General features: G+C 44.1%; 1 protein-coding gene across 1 annotated transcript; it reads right to left on the reverse strand.

Annotated features, from left to right (window-relative positions):
• Window positions 1-5,381: 5,381 nt before the first annotated feature.
• glt8d2 (glycosyltransferase 8 domain containing 2) lies at window positions 5,382-18,874 on the reverse strand. Its single transcript, XM_080518422.1, has 10 exons — window positions 18,717-18,874; window positions 13,094-13,139; window positions 12,159-12,251; window positions 10,671-10,857; window positions 10,469-10,586; window positions 10,273-10,357; window positions 8,976-9,088; window positions 8,687-8,853; window positions 8,388-8,500; window positions 5,382-5,750 (listed from the first exon to the last, which is right to left on the reverse strand). Exons 2-10 carry the CDS (start codon window positions 13,110-13,112, stop codon window positions 5,572-5,574), a joined length of 1,074 nt encoding a protein of 357 aa, XP_080374548.1. The 5' UTR covers window positions 13,113-13,139; window positions 18,717-18,874; the 3' UTR covers window positions 5,382-5,571.
• Between the last annotated feature and the right edge of the window lie 182 nt (window positions 18,875-19,056).

The following is a 19,056-nucleotide window of genomic DNA, read 5'->3' on the forward strand; positions in this document are numbered from 1 at the left end:
ATGAGTAATATTATAAGATAAGCCGATCTACTTTGCAGATGATAGAGTGTCGTATGTTGCTAACGTGAATCAAACCACATCTGGATTCCATATATTTTGGACATCTGGGACTAGAGCGATGACGATGCAAATCTCTGTCTCACTTTCCACCCCGGTGGGGCCGGCGAGGAGACGTTGATCCTCGCTGGGGTTTTTTCTGGAGTCACGTGACACAAGAGTCAGAAAACCAACCTGAACCTGAACTCCAACCATGACGCGCGTCGGTGCAGTGACAACATGTTTGACGCAATCTGTCTCTCTCTCTCACACACACACACACACACACACACACACACACACACACACACACACACACACACACACACACACACGCACACGTGTACTTTGGCACAGACCTTGAATCACATCCTTCCTCACCACATCAATGCCACAAGAGAAGCGATAACCCAACATCCAGTGAACATTAACAGCTTCATGTTATTCATGTTATTGCAGTGGTTCCTTTTCCAACCGTAAAGTGAAGCTGTGATCATTGGTCAGGTATTACGCCAGGCTAAGAAGAAAGCAAAACACTCAATCCATAATAAATCCTCACTTAAGACCTGGATCTGTGACGTCAAAGGGGAGGAATTCCTCCGGAATGGACAGAATCGGGGAGGATAACACAGGTCAGACTCCCACAGTGTCCAACAGATAGAAAAGCAAATGGAAATTCCTGGATTATCTGCACTGCTGATGGGTGCAAGGAACAGGACTTTACAGTAACACGGATGCTCAGTTTCATTGGCTGGCACGTAGCCATTAGCTAGTGGTGCTATGTACACTTTCTCTAAACAAAGCACAGCAAACAACAACGTCTGGTAATACTTTCATGCCATAGCAAATTGGGTCTGTCCATCCAGGACACATTGTATGTCCCATTCTACTCCCACAGTCTTTTTGTTACACACAAAAGAGTTTTGAGAAAATGCTTGGAACCAATTTCTACTCAAAGCTAATGGCTGCAACCTGGTGTCTGGCCAAACCTGCGGGCTCGTCGGAAGAAACCATGACGGCCTCACGTGCTGAGGCAGAAACACGACATGCTTTTATGTGTTGAACCAGTTCACCAAATACTGTGCCTCCCAGAGGTGTACACATAGCAACAGCAATAAACAATAATTACCTGTGAAGGCAACAGAACGTCTTGGGTTCACGGAGTGGTTGTGGAAACGATCATATGGAGTTTCAATATTTGCATCATGAAGGGAGATACAAACACTCCCACCTTGTGAGGCTGGTACTTCATTGAGATACCGTTGGACACTCCAAACACCCGGTCAGTTTTACCTCTGACCAGAACCGGGGGGGCCTGCAGCGCCGCCGGTCCAAGCCGTCCATTCCCCAGTGACTGGCAGCCGCCTCCATCAGTGCGTGAATTAACGTCATTAACAGTGCAAAGAACTTTAGGGACGGCGCAAACGGTGGGAAAGCACCAGATCACTGACATCCATCAGTGAACTCTGCCAACACTGACGTGGTGTGTCAGAGTCGGGGGTCACGTTCACTTCTAACCTCTTGATCCGCTCTAATTCACTACGAACACTCGTCTTCGTCACCTCTTCAGGGAGACGCTGCTGCCCTCTTCACGACATGACCTCTGACCTCTGACCTCGGTCCAGGCTTTGGTGGGAGGAACAGGTCCTGGAGAGTGCTGACACTGTTTGTGAGCTGAGCCCCTCATCCAGAACGCTGCAGCCAGAGTGCTCACCACCACCCTGAGGGTGGAGCACATTACACCACCACCCTCTCCACTGCCTGTGTGTCAAAGGATGGACTCCAGAATGTTCCTTCTGGTCTCTACAGCTCTGAATGGGTTAATCTGGGGCCTAAATAATCTGAGATTGACTTGTAGAATGTCAAACCTCCAGACCTCTGAGGTCCTCAGGAAGAGGTTCACTCAGCGTTCCTCCAGTCAGAAGAAACAAAGTGAAGCAGCTTTTAGTTCCTACCTCCTCACCTGTGGAACAAACTTCCTGAACGCCTGAAGACTGCTGAAACACTCTCGTCTGATAAATCAGGACTTAAAACGTTCTTATTTGCACAGGATTTTGAATAAACTATAGATTTTACTTGCTTAATTACATTTATCTTAATAAACCTCTTACCTTATTTATTCTACTGAAGTCTGAAAGAAAAAAAAAAATCCAATAAGACCGTTTCTAAATATTTGCGCTGACCTTGGGAACTGCTCCTTCGTAGTCATGTTGTGGCCATCCCTCCACCGTGGACCCAGTCACAAGACTGGAGCACTTCACATTAAAGTCTACCACGCCACCTAGTGGCCATGATAGATCCTTTCAGCTCGAATATGTGTGTGTTTTGTGTGTGTGTGTGTTAAAAAAACAGTCAGTTATGCTGTCAGTAACTCAGGGATCTCCTGGAACTATATTCCTTGAACGTATTTTATAGATGGGTTCCACATCCAGAGAACTTTACTTTTAATTTCTAATTTGTTCTGATTGGATTGAATTAAAGACATCTTTTATCAAGAGAGCATGTGCAGTCATTAATATCTTTATTTTCCCGTCTTTATCTTTATTTTGTTTTATTTTGACCCTGCTGCTATCCGCGGCACCCCGTGTGAGGAGTGCGGACGGTGCACGGGGAACGCAACCAGCAGTGCTGCGCAGGCAGGACCACAGCAGCAGGGAGGTGCGCTGCACTCCGTGGAGGAATGCGGACGGCTCACGGGGAACGCAGCCACGAGAAACGGGCGCAGGGAGGTGCGCTGCACTCCGTGGAGGAGTGCGGATGGTGCATGGGGAACGCAACCAGCAGTGCTGCGCAGGCAGGACCACAGCAGCAGGGAGGTGCGCTGCACTCCGTCTAAGAATGCGGATGGGGTTAGGGTTAGGGGAACGCACGGGGAACGCAGCCACGAGAAACGGGCGCAGGGAGGTGCGCTGCACTCCGTCTAAGAATGCGGATGGGGTTAGGGTTAGGGGAACGCACGGGGAACGCAGCCACGAGAAACGGGCGCAGGGAGGTGCGCTGCACTCCGTGGAGGAGTGCGGATGGTGCATGGGGAACGCCGCCGGGAGTCCTGCGCAGACAAGAGACACACAACGGACACCACACCCCAAGGAGAACACTACACACCCGTGAAGGACTCACACCACACCACAGTGAAGACACACAACACAGACATCTTGGACTGGATCGAGGTGTGAGAACCGTCACAGACGTACTCTGAAAGTAAAACTCGGAGTTCTCGGTTTGGTGACAGTCACCTAGAAAGAAGCACACTGATGAATGAACGAACTCCAAACAGAGTGATATCTAAATCAAAAAGGTCATGATGACATTTGTTACTCTCGCAGAATATAGTATGCTCCAGGTCCGGGTGTCGCTAATTTTTTCGGAGAACGGAGACGACAACCTATGGTGTGCGCGGGAGCCACTGAAGCCACTTATATCTGTTCACATCAAAGTGAACGTAGTGACGTCATTTGATATCAGCCTTTCATCTCACAACATCTGCATTAGCATTTGACATCACATCCTTTGAAGTCATATGCAGGATGTGTGTGTGTGTGTGTGTGTGTGTGTGTGTGTGTGTGTGTGTGTGTGTGTGTGTGTGTGTGTGTGTGTGTGTGTGTGTGTAGGCTGAGTTATGTCAAAGCCAAGTTTTTCAAAACTAGCTAATTAGCTAGTGATTCGTAACTGTAGTGCCCCATTAGGCCACCAACTGAATTTCAGCTCAATCAGACAAAGTTTGTTAGCATGCTAACTAGCACCCGAGCTACCATGCTACCGAGCTACCAGGTTACTCCTCAGGTGTCCCAACCCAGAATCTGGTCCCTAGTTACACGACGCAGAGGGTGTTTATTAAACAGATGCAGCTGGAGTTCCAGACAGGGAGACACAGACAAGACAGACAGACTTCCCCGTTCATCTCCCCAAGGTCTAGTTTGAGTGTCAGTAAAACTCTGAAGATCCAGATAGACACCACAGCAACTCCTTCGACCTGTCACGATAACACATTTTGCTGGATGATAAATTGTCCTAGAAATTATTGCGATAAATTGCCTTTTTGATACCATTTTTCCACTAACATAATACTTATGGTAAAATAATGCAAGTACACCTTTTAGAAGATAAATAAACTTTTATTTCTGAAGAATGTTTTAAATTGGAATTGTATTATGAAAAAAGACATTGTAAATATCCAAAATAAATCATCAAATCAACCAAATACAATAAATAAAATGGACTGTCAGTCTCTGTTAACAAAAAATGCACTTGAATAAAAACCACACACAACCAAAACAATAAATAAAGTCAAAAGTTTCTGTAGACAAAATAGCACTTCAATGTATATTAAACATGAGGCTCAGACATTAAGATATTTAACAGGCAAAACTGCCAATCCAGTTAGAGGCTTTGTAAACAAAAAGTGTATTTGAATAAAAACCACACACAACCAAAACCAAGATATAAAATAGACCCTGTTGCTGATAAGAAAAAAATAAACTGTTAAACTATACTTTAAAACCTCAGAATCACTCAATTAATCCTGTCTCCTCGTCCCTGTCATGATCTACTTCCTCATTATTTTAATGACAATAATTATACAGGCAGTTGGACTTAACCGACAGATTGTGACCCGTCTCTTTCAACTGATTCCGGGTGTCCAGGATTTTTATGTCATTTGTCATCTAGTTCTGGCTGTCATATAGACGTCCAGGATACGGCCTGGACGGACGGACGTATTTTGGACACCTATGGACGTTGCTTGCTCAGATGTGTCCATGTCCATGATAATAGTTGTCCTTCCTTAAATCAGTCGCTATAATGTGATGGTTTTATCTTTTCTGAGCGTCTGTATTGCTTTTTCCTCTTTCTTTGTGATGTTCCATCCATACTGTCTGGATGGACCTGAGCGCAGACTCAGAGTTCCATCAAAAGCAGGTTTATTGTACAAAAGGTCCAGGAAACACCGACAGGACGAGTCGACACGATCAACAGAGGGAGAAGGTTTATATAAACAGGAAGGGAGACGCAGAAGGAGCTCATAACGACAGGAGCACAGAGGGAGAACACCATTGGTTGATTGGAAACATGAGGGACAGACACAGGCCACATTTACACTTACCTGGACTTTTACAAAAACATTTTCCCCTCTTCCTTTAAAAATAAAATCAAAGCTACTATGAGCAGCCAAACTTGTAGGGGGCAGTGTAGCAGTGGACTCCCACTTCTATCCTAATATTAAAAAAAACAGAAGAGAGCTTCTTCTTGCTTCTCGTATTTCAGCCAGATGAGGTACTTTTCCTGACAAATACAAAACCACACAGTGAGTGTGCAAACTTCAAAACTTTATTTTCAGTGAGCAGGAAAAGACTCTTTTTCGTCTTCTTTCACAGTTGTCTCTGATCTTTGCAGCTTTCCACACAAACATGTCTCACGTTGCGAGCAATAGACTCCTGGCCAATACGGTCCTTCCTCGCTGCGCTCCTCAACACGTCCTTCTTCTGTCTTCAACGCCACACCGCTCGTCGGTCTGCGACCGCAAGGCCTCGGCGCTCTTCAGCCGCCGCTGTCGGCCCGAGTCAGAGTGAACCTCCTGGAGGGGTCGGGGATGAACCACCGCTCCCACAGGTCCGAGTGCACGGCCCGGTGGCTCCACGGTTTGAACGGGCCGTTCCAATGCAGCAGGCGCGCGTCCGTCAGGAAGCCGTCTGAATAGCGAGCGTCTGGACTCCAGCCTGCACACAGGAACGCTCTTTGAAAAGGGTCTTGTTGTGGAAAACATGCACCGTGACGCTCTGGTCTCCTTCCTTTCAATAGAACTTCAAGAGTCTGCTTTGAACTGACCCGTGCTTCTAATGGCGCCTGAATGTAGAAATCCATGAACGGTCCTCATACCTGTGGTTCCTGGCCTCAGACTGGACTGTAGGAGGTCCTACCCAGGTGTCTGGACTACAGGAAGTCTTACCCAGGTGTCTGGACTACAGGAGGTCTTACCCAGGTGTCTGGACTACAGGAAGTCTTACCCAGGTGTCTGGACTACAGGAGGTCTTACCCAGGTGTCTGGACTACAGGAAGTCTTACCCAGGTGTCATGACTACAGGAGGTCTTACCCAGGTGTCTGGACTACAGGAAGTCTTACCCAGGTGTCTGGACTACAGGAGGTCTTACCCAGGTGTCTGGACTACAGGAAGTCTTACCCAGGTGTCTGGACTACAGGAGGTCTTACCCAGGTGTCTGGACTACAGGAAGTCTTACCCAGGTGTCTGGACTACAGGAGGTCTTACCCGGGTGTCTGGACAACAGGAGGTCTTACCCAGGTGTCTGGACTACAGGAGGTCTTACCCAGGTGTCTGGACTACAGGAAGTCTTACCCAGGTGTCTGGACTACAGGAGGCCTTACCCAGGTGTCTGGACAACAGGAGGTCTTACCCGGGTGTCTGGACAACAGGAGGTCTTACCCAGGTGTCTGGACTACAGGAAGTCTTACCCAGGTGTCTGGACTACAGGAGGTCTTACCCAGGTGTCTGGACTACAGGAGGTCTTACCCGGGTGTCTGGACTACAGGAGGTCTTACCCAGGTGTCTGGACTACAGGAGGTCTTACCCAGGTGTCTGGACTACAGGAGGTCTTACCCGGGTGTCTGGACTACAGGAGGTCTTACCCGGGTGTCTGGACTACAGGAAGTCTTACCCAGGTGTCTGGACTACAGGAGGTCTTACCCGGGTGTCTGGACAACAGGAGGTCTTACCCAGGTGTCTGGACTACAGGAGGTCTTACCCAGGTGTCTGGACTACAGGAGGTCTTACCCGGGTGTCTGGACAACAGGAGGTCTTACCCAGGTGTCTGGACAACAGGAAGTCTTACCCAGGTGTCTGGACTACAGGAGGTCTTACCCAGGTGTCTGGACAACAGGAGGTCTTACCCAGGTGTCTGGACTACAGGAGGTCTTACCCAGGTGTCTGGACAACAGGAGGTCTTACCCAGGTGTCTGGACTACAGGAGGTCTTACCCAGGTGTCTGGACTACAGGAGGTCTTACCCAGGTGTCTGGACTATAGGAAGTCTTATCCAGGTGTCTGGACTACAGGAGGTCTTACCCAGGTGTCTGAACTACAGGAGGTCTTACCCAGGTGTCTGGACTACAGGAGGTCTTACCCAGGTGTCTGGACAACAGGAGGTCTTACCCAGGTGTCTGGACTACAGGAGGTCTTACCCAGGTGTCTGGACAACAGGAAGTCTTACCCAGGTGTCTGGACTATAGGAAGTCTTACCCAGGTGTCTGGACAACAGGAAGTCTTACCCAGGTGTCTGGACTATAGGAAGTCTTACCCAGGTGTCTGGACTACAGGAGGTCTTACCCAGGTGTCTGGACAACAGGAAGTCTTACCCAGGTGTCTGGACTACAGGAAGTCTTACCCAGGTGTCTGAACTACAAGAGGTCTTACCCAGGTGTCTGGACTACAGGAGGTCTTACCAAGGTGCCTGGACTACAGGAGGTCTTACCCAGGTGTCTGGACTACAGGAGGTCTTACCCAGGTGTCTGGACAACAGGAGGTCTTACCCAGGTGTCTGGACTACAGGAGGTCTTACCAAGGTGTCTGGACAACAGGAGGTCTTACCCAGGTGTCTGGACTACAGGAGGTCTTACCCAGGTGTCTGGACTATAGGAGGTCTTACCCAGGTGTCTGGACAACAGGAAGTCTTACCCAGGTGTCTGGACTATAGGAAGTCTTACCCAGGTGTCTGGACTACAGGAAGTCTTACCCAGGTGTCTCAACTACAAGAGGTCTTACCCAGGTGTCTGGACTATAGGAAGTCTTACCCAGGTGTCTGGACTACAGGAGGTCTTACCCAGGTGTCTGGACAACAGGAAGTCTTACCCAGGTGTCTGGACTACAGGAAGTCTTACCCAGGTGTCTGAACTACAAGAGGTCTTACCCAGGTGTCTGGACTACAGGAGGTCTTACCAAGGTGCCTGGACTACAGGAGGTCTTACCCAGGTGTCTGGACTACAGGAGGTCTTACCCAGGTGTCTGGACAACAGGAGGTCTTACCCAGGTGTCTGGACTACAGGAGGTCTTACCAAGGTGTCTGGACAACAGGAGGTCTTACCCAGGTGTCTGGACTACAGGAGGTCTTACCCAGGTGTCTGGACTATAGGAGGTCTTACCCAGGTGTCTGGACAACAGGAAGTCTTACCCAGGTGTCTGGACTATAGGAAGTCTTACCCAGGTGTCTGGACTACAGGAAGTCTTACCCAGGTGTCTCAACTACAAGAGGTCTTACCCAGGTGTCTGGACTACAGGAGGTCTTACCCAGGTGTCCGGACTACAGGAGGTCTTACCCAGGTGTCTGGACTACAGGAGGTCTTACCCAGGTGCCTGACGTGCCACAGGGGGTCCAGTGTTGTGAAGCGGTCATGGAACACTATCAGCATGGGCGGAGTCGCCACACCTCCTGCCATGGCACTGCTGTATAAGTTCTGCCTGTTGAAGAGGGTTAGAAGGTTTTGGTTGATAAATAGGTTTTAAGAAATGATTAAAATGTAACTGTAACTATCTGGAGTGTGTTTTAAATCTCATTTTACATTTAATTTGACCTACGATTTGAACATCGGGCACGTGTAAAGCCGCCATACTTCATTATTTTGACCGCCGCGCTGCTTTACCCACCTGAAATTCTCTTCCATCCATTTCTCCAGCTGCTTGGTGATCTTCTGCTTCTTCCACTCCTTCATGTCTGCTACGAACACCCCGGGGTTGAAGGAGCAGTCTCTGGGGTTGATGCCCAAATCCTGCACTTGCTGTTTCCTGAAGTCCAGGAAGCCCATGTAGGTGGTCTAATGAACGCCAAGAAGAGGACAGCAGGGGGGGGGGGGGGGGTCAACGTGAGTGACGTCCCGGTGAGGCTCTACGTGAATCCACTGTGAAATGCGGAGTCGTGAACGTTAAAGCCTCGAACCTGCATGCCGATGCTGCGCACCATCTCGTGTGTGACGGGCAGGTCACAGTCCGTGGCGAAGGCAGCAGCGTGTCCTGCTTTCAGCCTCACCTTAAATAAGTCTTGGATTTCACCTGGAAAACATTCCCAAACCAATAAATAAATAAAGAGACATTTATATGAAAATTGTGTCAAAAAATTGTTTAATTGCCACTCAAAGAAAAGCAAATCGCGATCTACCAGTCGATCGCAAAGCTAGTAATAGTAGATCGCATGACATCAGAAAAAAAAAATAGACGCTGGTGTAATGAAGCTAATTAACCTTTCCGAATCACGAGTACGATCGAACGCAGCGTCAGATGACGGCTGAATGTTTCTGACCTTCAGGTCACCGCACACGCGCAAACAATGACGCTAAGTGTGGCGAAGCTAACAAGCTAGTCAGCGAGTTACCGCAAAATTTGAAGCCCCCCAAAAAATGAGTGGAGGGGCTGGACCAAGTGAGAAGATGAAGACGTGTCACTTTCATGAGGAATGGGAGGTGGACTTTGTTTCCACGATGTCATTTCCAAAGTGCGTTTGTCTCGTCTGCCAGTCGACCGTCGCAATACCAAAGAAGGTCGTCAGAGTAAACTCAGGTAATTACAACAAATGTTCATAGTTAATTATGTCGTGTTGCGCAATATTGGCTCGTACGGTTTTGCAAGGTCCATCATTATACATTGCACATATAAAGAATCCTCAATATATTTGAAAATAAATATATATTTTGCATTTTTGTAGTGAGTAGATCACTTTGACTTGGTCGTTTTATAAGTAGCTCGCAGGCTGAAAAAGTGTGGCCACCCTGCTATAAATCAACATCGGTTCAACACATTCATTAGACAAAATTTGTGTTTTGTTGAATTTGACCCATTTGATCATTCCGTGGAAAACATGAGCTCATTTTGGATTCAGCGACGCTGACAACGTCTCCAAACAGTCGATGGGCTCATGTTTACATTTGTTTACGGTTCCTTTCCTCTACCCAACTGTTTGCAAACAGGAGGAGAGAAACACTGTGCTTCTCTTGTGATGACGGATTCCAGCTGCTCGGCAGTTGTGTCATGAAGCTCCAAAGCTTTTCTCTCTCAAATTGTGGCCTGCCTTGACACTCTGTCACTCCTCCTGCTTTGCTGTGTTTTGGTTCATTTCATTCTCTCTGTGCTGTAACTGAAACCAGTAAAATTCTTTATTCTATTAGGCGGTGCTCTTCTATTGGAAACTATACGGTAACTTAAAAACACCAATCTGAATCCACATGACATCACATACGTACCCTGAACGATGACATCGTCGTCTAAATATATCACCCTGTCGTGGTGGATGTCGAGCAGAGGTAGGTAAAAGCGGACAAAGTTAAGCTGCAAAAAGAAATATATATATATATATATATATATATATATACATATTTTTCAGAAAGGTTGCATTATTTAGTAAACTTCCCCTGGTGTGTAGGGACTCGTCAGCCTCACCGGATGTAGAAGATCAGGCCGAGACGAGTCGGGCTTCACCTTTCCTTTCAGCACCATGGGGTTAAACTCCACGATTTTATACCGGATGCCTTTCAGCTTCGTCTTCTCGATGTACCTCCTGAGAAAACAAACACTGAGGTGAGAAAAGAAGCGGTCCAGACGTCGCAGAAACATCGCTCACCGTCTCCATGACGACCCAAACCTGGTGAGTTTGACGGCGTCTCGAAGAGTGACGATGTAGAAGAAAACCCCAGCTTTAGTGTTGCTGATGATGCTGTTGATGGTTGCCATGGTAGCGCCCAGACGCTCCTCTGACGCACAGATGACGACGGGGACGACGTCGTCCGTCTCCAGCGAGACCAGCGAGGAGACGACGCCTTTCCTGTGATCTGAGACGAATCACGAGCAGAAATGTGTGAGCGTGGCAGACGCTAGGCGTACAACATTCCACACGTGGAACGGTGCGATGCTAACTGAAGCTACATCCGCTGGCGGGAGGAAGATGCTCTGTGAGCTGGTGTTCTCTGAAGTCAATGTGTCGTCAGTTCCAATAATACTTCCCTGACAACATGTCGTCCACAAATGTCACAAAGAGGTCCAAAATTAAAACATAATTTCATTTATCGTCTATTTAAAAGCAGAAACTCTGATTTTGTTTAGGTTTGCGATTATCAACACACAGTTAGTTAGTTAGTTAGTTAGTTAGACAGTTAGTTAGTTAGTTAGTGAGAGGGCTAGAGAGCCCTGCCTACGTCCATAAGAAGCTGTGACGTCAGCTAGCTGCCGAAAAAATGCGCCCCCTCATGGCAGGCCGGGCTCCTCACGACAGGCCACGCCCCTCATGGTAGGCCACGCCCATCGTGACAGGCCACGCCCCTCACGACAGGCCACATCCCCTACAGCACTGTAACCTTGCTCCAGTAACCTCGGTACTGTATGAGCCCTGCAGCTCGTTTACATGTTGGAGGGCGGATTTACGGGATGCCCCTGAATGCACCACGCGAGCTGTCAGCTCCTGCAGTTAAAACCAGACCAAACTCCGTCTTTTTTCTGGATGTCTCTTTCCGTTGTTTTGTTTTTTGCTTTCTTAACTATTTACGTCTTACTTTTCCTGTCCATTTCATTTTTTTTTTTTTTTTTATTTATTTGTGTTCCTTATCTATTTGTGTCTTGAATTAAGTTTTCACTAAAGCGTGGGAAGGACAACGGACAATCATGGACTTGACTTCGGATGTAGAAGCAGATTGGGCTTTATATCTTTATCTCTTTTGTTGCCAACATGTATTATGTTGAAAGACCCTCTGACTTTTCAACCCATTCGTTTATACACATTTGTTTTGTGTTAAAAAAAAAAAAAAAAAAAAAGTGAAAATGCTAATAAAAAGATTTTTTTAAAAACGGACCAACATCAGAATCAAACTTGATCTTTTATTCCTGAAACAGTTCAGAGAAATGTGTTTCTGAAAACATTGGAAGTGAGAAATAAGCTGTGCCGTTGAAAAGTTGTGTCACTGTAGTGTGTCTGCTGTTTGGGGAGGGGGCGTGGTCTGCTGTTGGAGGTGTGGTCTGTTGCAAGGGGCGTGGCCCGCAAGTTCAAAAATTAAAAGTTTCGTTAACTGGCTGACGTCATAGGCGAACTTTTCTTCTTGTTCTCAGGCGCCTTCAGACGGGCGAGCTGGAGCTCCGGTACCTGCGGGTGGAGGGCGGGTGGAGGCTCTGAGCAGCGTGCTGTGCAGGAGGAGACACACCAGGACCACCAGCAGCACCAGGAGAACCCGATTGACTGGAACACAGTGAGAGCAACTGCTCACTGACCCACAGGAAACACAACTTTTTTTGAAAAACGACTTTTCACTATTATTTTTGACTACAATGTCAATGTAGGAACACTGTTAATGTTTTTAAAATGAAAATGAAAGATACAACGCTGTTTTCAAGTGTAGAAAAAATGTCAACCTTTATATCTGACTTTAACTTTTCTATATAGAAAATGTAAAGGAGAAACAAAACGTGTCCAACTGTGACGTCATGAAGGGTTTTAATAGAGCGGAGCACCAAATGTGCTGATATAAATTAAATCCCAATAAAATCTGCTGGTTCACACTGTGAGTTCTTCTTCTTTTAACCAGCTGTGAAGCAGACAGAGGATCAGGCTGTCTAATAACATCTGGAAGCATTTTGCCAAGGCCTCACTGGCATCACAAGCATGTGGCTGCTAAGGCTGATGCGAATGCTGATGCTAATGCTGATGCTAACGTTCCAGGCCGTTTTACTGAACAAACCTTTCATTGATTCATCGATTTAATGCTGCAGTGATGAGTGACGTTACATCAGTCAGAGAGAAAGTTAAGTTGTGGATCTGCAGAAGTTAGACAACCAGCAGGTTTTTGTGTTTTTTCAAATTAAAAGAAAAAACAAAAAAACTAAACAAAGCTTGAATTCTTGTCCAAACAGCTGTTCACCCAGCGGAGGACTGGGTCCTATCAAGAGACTCTTTACAGCCCCACTGACATGTGGTAACTCCATCTCTCACTCACTCACTCACTCACTCACTCACTCACACACACACACACACACACACACACACACACACACACACAGTGTCATCACTCCCGTGTTACTTACTTTTCCTGAGGAGAGACATGTTTCATGCTGCTTCTCGTGACGTCGTCTGCACACAAAGAGAGAAAGACAGTGACACACACACACACACACACACACACACACACACACGCACGCACGCACGCACGCACGCACACAGAGCTGAAGCATCCAAAGTGATAATGCCGCCAACACATTGAGCAGATCAAGAAGAGCAACGAGGGCTTGGTGGAATTTACAAGTCAAACAGAAGAAGAGAAACAGGGGAGAGAGAGAGAGAGAGAGAGAGAGACGGAGAGAGAGAGAGAGAGAGAGCGATAGAGAGAGAGAGAGAGAGAAATGATTGATTCCTGCAGAGGCTTCAGCCCCAGCAGTTTTTCTTTCACGTCATGGTGCAGATGTCAGGAGCTGAGAGCAGCTGGAGCTTTGGGAGGACGGCCGAGTGGGAATTATGATTGACAGAGTGAAAAGTGTGGATGAAAGCAGCTGAAGTGAGTTTATCTACATGAGTGTCAGTAGAGTGTCAGTAGAGTGTCAGTAGAGTGTCAGTAGAGTGTCAGTAGAGTGTCAGTAGAGTGACGATGGAGACTAAACACAGGCTGCTGATCCTCCAAACTGAGGAACCGGCTGCTTCACGTATCTGATCATTGATCCCTGATCGGCTCCCGTCAATACAAGCATTTCTAACCCAGCTTGCTTTTATTTATGTATGTATTTATTTATTTCACATTTATTTATTTATTATTTATTTACTTAGCATGCAATTAAACAATTCTATTTATTTATTTATTTAACATGCATTTAAACTTATTTATGTATTTATTTAGCATGGAATTAAACTATTTTATTTATGTATTTATTTAACATGCATTTAAACTTATTTATGTATTTATTTAACATGGAATTAAACTATTTTATTTATGTATTTATTTAACATGCATTTAAACTTATTTATGTATTTATTTATGTGTTTATTTAGCATGGAATTAAACTATTTTATTTATGTATTTATTTAACATGCATTTAAACTTATTTATTTATTTATTTATTTAGCATGAAATTAAACTATTTTATTTATGTATTTATTTAACATGCATTTAAACTTATTTATTTATTTATTTATTTAGCATGAAATTAAACTATTTTATTTATGTATTTATTTAACATGCATTTAAACTTATTTATTTATTTATTTATTTAGCATGAAATTAAACTATTTGATTTATGTATTTATTTAACATGCATTTAAACTTATTTATTTATTTATTTATTTAGCATGAAATTAAACTATTTTATTTATGTATTTATTTAACATGCATTTAAACTTATTTATTTATTTATTTATTTAGCATGAAATTAAACTATTTTATTTATGTATTTATTTAACATGCATTTAAACTTATTTATGTATTTATTTATGTATTTATTTAGCATGGAATTAAACTATTTTATTTATGTATTTATTTAACATGCATTTAAACTTATTTATTTATTTATTTATTTAGCATGAAATTAAACTATTTTATTTATGTATTTATTTAACATGCATTTAAACTTATTTATGTATTTATTTATGTATTTATTTAGCATGGAATTAAACTATTTTATTTATGTATTTATTTAACATGCATTTAAACTTATTTATGTATTTATTTATGTATTTATTTAGCATGGAATTAAACTATTTTATTTATGTATTTATTTAACATGCATTTAAACTTATTTATGTATTTATTTAACATGGAATTAAACTATTTTATTTATGTATTTATTTAACATGCATTTAAACTTATTTATGTATTTATTTATGTATTTATTTAGCATGGAATTAAACTATTTTATTTATGTATTTATTTAACATGCATTTAAACTTATTTATTTATTTATTTATTTAGCATGAAATTAAACTATTTTATTTATGTATTTATTTAACATGCATTTAAACTTATTTATGTATTTATTTATGTATTTATTTAGCATGGAATTAAACTATTTTATTTATGTATTTATTTAACATGCATTTAAACTTATTTATTTATTTATTTAGCATGAAATTAAACTATTTTATTTATTTATTTATTTATTTAACATGCATTTAAACTTGTTTGTTTGTTTGTTTGTCCCAGAAGTTTGTGTTCAAAATGAGTTGTTGTTGTTGTTGTTGTTGTTGTTGTTGTTGTTGTCATTTCACTGGTGCTGCTGTTCTGAACAATGTATTGGTGTGTGTTGCATCATGCTGTTATTTACTAATACCACACTTTTCCACAAGATACATTTCAAATGTTAAAAATATAACAAACGGGACGGTTTCCACTCTGAATGAGTCGGGATGAGGTGAAATGAAAATCTTCTCTACTTGTGAACTACCGACTTCTTCTTCTTCGGTGTGGCGTTCCGCCGCCGTGTCCTTGCAGTCTCCTGTCACACCAACCCTCCCTGTCCTCCGTCACCACGTCCATGAATCCATGAATCAACACCAGTACTACAGTATTGATACTGATACAATACTGAAAGAATACGGTACATCCAAGATGCAATACGACACAACACACATACAATACAATAGTGAGGCAATACCACAACTTTGTGCACAACGTACGAAGGTAACCCCAAACTTATGCTGTATCAGAAAGAAGACAAAGGTATTTAATTCATATCGAAGCTGTTAAAAAGATGTTTTTACTTAGGGTTAGAAAGAATATCAGATCCTAAATAATTCAACGACTTATCGCTGTGTTGAAAAGGAGAATCATAGCAGAAACAGACACACGTGGTGCTGGAGCGGTTGATATTTTAGTATTGATCTTCACATCACTTAACACCAGTGTTCAGGGTTAATGTATGAATTAATTCCATCTGTCTGAAAGAAATGCTGGCCGACGTCCTTTTACCCCCAGTGCAACAGCTTAATGGAGGAATCTCCACGCCTTCCAGCCTTTGAAACATTTATGTAACTTCCCTAACAGATTACACCATTGATAAGTCTTGAAGCTCCATAAACCTTCTTTCTGGATATTTCAGTGGGCTTCCTAGAAGTGATAAGCATCACCGATGTCCATCAGAGCAAAGGCTCTCTCCTCAAAGCTCCTCGGCACTGAGCACTTTAAGGATTCGATGGCATTTTGTTTGTCGCTGTTTCAAGTGTCTCCAAACATGTGGAGCTGCTTAGCGAGAGATCAGCCAGACCAGTCCGTCCAGAGGAGAGGCCCCACGTGGCGCCGCTGCTCCGCCTCGCAGGCTGAGCTGTCATGTCATAAGTAGTGTGGGTCAATCTGTTTCCCTAAACCTAACACTAAACCTAACACTAAACCTAACCCTAAACCTAACCCTAAACCTAACCCTAAACCTAACCCTAAAAACCCTAAACCTAACCCCATACCTAACGCTAAAAACACTAAACCTAACCCTAAACCTAACCCCGTACTTAACCCTAGACCTAACCCTAAAAACCCTAAACCTAGCTCTAAACCTAACCCTAAAAACCCTAAACCAAACCCAAAACCTAACCCTAAAAACCCTAAACCTAACCCCATACCTAACCCTAGACCTAACCCTAAAGACCCTAAACCTAGCTCTAAACCTAACCCTAAAAACCCTAAACCTAACCCTAAACCTGAACCTAACCCATAAACCTATCCCTAAACCTAACCCATAAACCTAGCCCTAACCCATAAACCTAGCCCTAAACCTAAACCTAACCCATAAACCTAGCCCTAACCCATAAACCTAACCCTAAACTTAACCCTAAACCTAAACTTGACCCTAATCCTAACCCTAAACCTAACCCTAATCCTAACCCTAAACCTAGCCCTAAGCCTAACCCATAAACCTAGCCCTAACCCATAAACCTAGCCCTAAACCTAAACCTAACCCATAAACCTAGCCCTAACCCATAAACCTAACCCTAAACTTAACCCTAACCCTAACCCTAACCTAACCCTAAAGACCCTAAACCTAGCTCTAAACCTAACCCTAAAAACCCTAAACCTAACCCTAAACCTAACCCATAAACCTATCCCTAAACCTAGCCCTAACCCATAAACCTAGCCCTAAACCTAAACCTAACCCATAAACCTAGCCCTAACCCATAAACCTAACCCTAAACTTAACCCTAAACCTAAACTTAACCCTAACCCTAACCCTAACCTAACCCTAAACCTAACCCCATACCTAACCCTAAAGACCCTAAACCTAGCTCTAAACCTAACCCTAAAAACCCTAAACCTAACCCTAAACCTGAACCTAACCCATAAACCTATCCCTAAACCTAACCCATAAACCTAGCCCTAACCCATAAACCTAGCCCTAAACCTAACCCTAACCCTAACCCCAACCCCAACCCTAACCCTAACCCTAACCTAACCCTAAACCTAACCCCATACCTAACTCTAGACCTAACCCTAAAGACCCTAAACCTAGCTCTAAACCTAACCCTAAAAACCCTAAACCTAACCCTAAACCTGAACCTAACCCATAAACCTGTCCCTAAACCTAACCCATAAACCTAGCCCTAACCCATAAACCTAGCCCTAAACCTAAACCTAACCCATAAACCTAGCCCTAACCCATAAACCTAACCCTAAACTTAACCCTAAACCTAAACTTAACCCTAATCCTAACCCTAAACCTAGCCCTAAACCTAACCCATAAACCTAACCCTAATCCTAACCCTAAACCTAGCCCTAAGCCTAACCCATAAACCTAGCCCTAACCCATAAACCTAGCCCTAAACCTAAACCTAACCCATAAACCTAGCCCTAACCCATAAACCTAACCCTAAACTTAACCCTAAACCTAAACTTAACCCTAATCCTAACCCTAAACCTAGCCCTAAACCTAACCCATAAACCTAACCCTAATCCTAACCCTAAACCTAGCCCTAAGCCTAACCCATAAACCTAGCCCTAACCCATAAACCTAGCCCTAAACCTAAACCTAACCCATAAACCTAACCCTAAACTTAACCCTAAACCTAAACTTAACCCTAATCCTAACCCTAAACCTAGCCCTAAACCTAACCCATAAACCTAACCCTAAACCTAGCCCTAAACCTAAACCTAACCCTAAACCAAAGCCTAAACAGCCTAAACCTAACCTTAACCCTCCAACCAGTCTATTGTGAGGCAAAGACATAGACAAGTTGCTGAGCCTTGTGTGTGTGTGTGTGGGCTTAGGGTTAGGGTCCCCCCCCCCCCCCCCCCCCCCCCACACACACACACACACCCCTCCATAAATCAAACCAAATTATAGGAATGCCGTAAATTGCATCTAAACTCTGCTAAACAAAAGCTGGCCTCACTTGCCCATTCCTTCAGTTTTGCCAGAGAAAGAAGAAAGAAGAAAGAAGAAGAGTTGTTTTCTGGAGGGTCCATGTTTGTGTGTGTGACAGAACAAAACGTTCTCTTGGCTGCCGTCACAACAGAAGTGCAACACGACCCAGAAGAGCCCATCTGGACTTGAGGAGCAAGGAAAAGTCCATTATGTGAACTCATGAGGACTTTAGGCAGAGCGTGAGGAGGGGGTGTGTCTCTGCACTGTTCCATCAAACCTCTTCAGCTTTTTAAATGTGTGCTGCTCATTGATGATCGTTTAAAAGAGAGAAAGAGAGAGAAAGAGAGAGAAAGAGAGAGAGATTAGATTTACTCACCAGCAAAAACACTAATTTATTCCAGATTATCATCCATGTTGTAAAACCACTGAGGCTGAGACCGACAAGCTGTTCTCTTCTCCCTCTTCTTTCTCTCCTTTCCTTCCCTCCCCCCTCTTCCTCTATTCTCCCTCCAACCCTCCTCCTATAAACCTCTTCCTCCCTCTTTCTTCCTCCTCTCCACCTCCTCCTATCAACCACCGTCCCCTCCTCCTCTCCACCTCCTTCTCCTCTCCTCTCTTCCTCCTCTCTACCTCCTTCTCTCTACCTTCCCCTCCTCCACTCTACTTTCTCATTCTCTATATCTCATTCTTCTCTCCTCTCTTCCTCCTCTCTCCCT

The sequence above is a fragment of the Blennius ocellaris genome (assembly GCF_963422515.1).
Source record: "Blennius ocellaris genome assembly, chromosome: 22".
Taxonomy (NCBI): Eukaryota; Metazoa; Chordata; class Actinopteri; order Blenniiformes; family Blenniidae; genus Blennius; species Blennius ocellaris.

What these genes read in the sequence shown, in the direction of transcription:
- glt8d2 (XM_080518422.1), bottom strand. An exon ending in GGCCTGATCTTCTACATCCG is followed by an intron (nt 10,358 to 10,468) that starts GTGAGGCTGACG and finishes TTCTTTTTGCAG; the next exon opens with CTTAACTTTGTCCGCTTTTA. An exon ending in GTGGCACGTCAGGCACCTGG is followed by an intron (nt 5,751 to 8,387) that starts GTAAGACCTCCT and finishes TCCTGTGTGCAG; the next exon opens with GCTGGAGTCCAGACGCTCGC.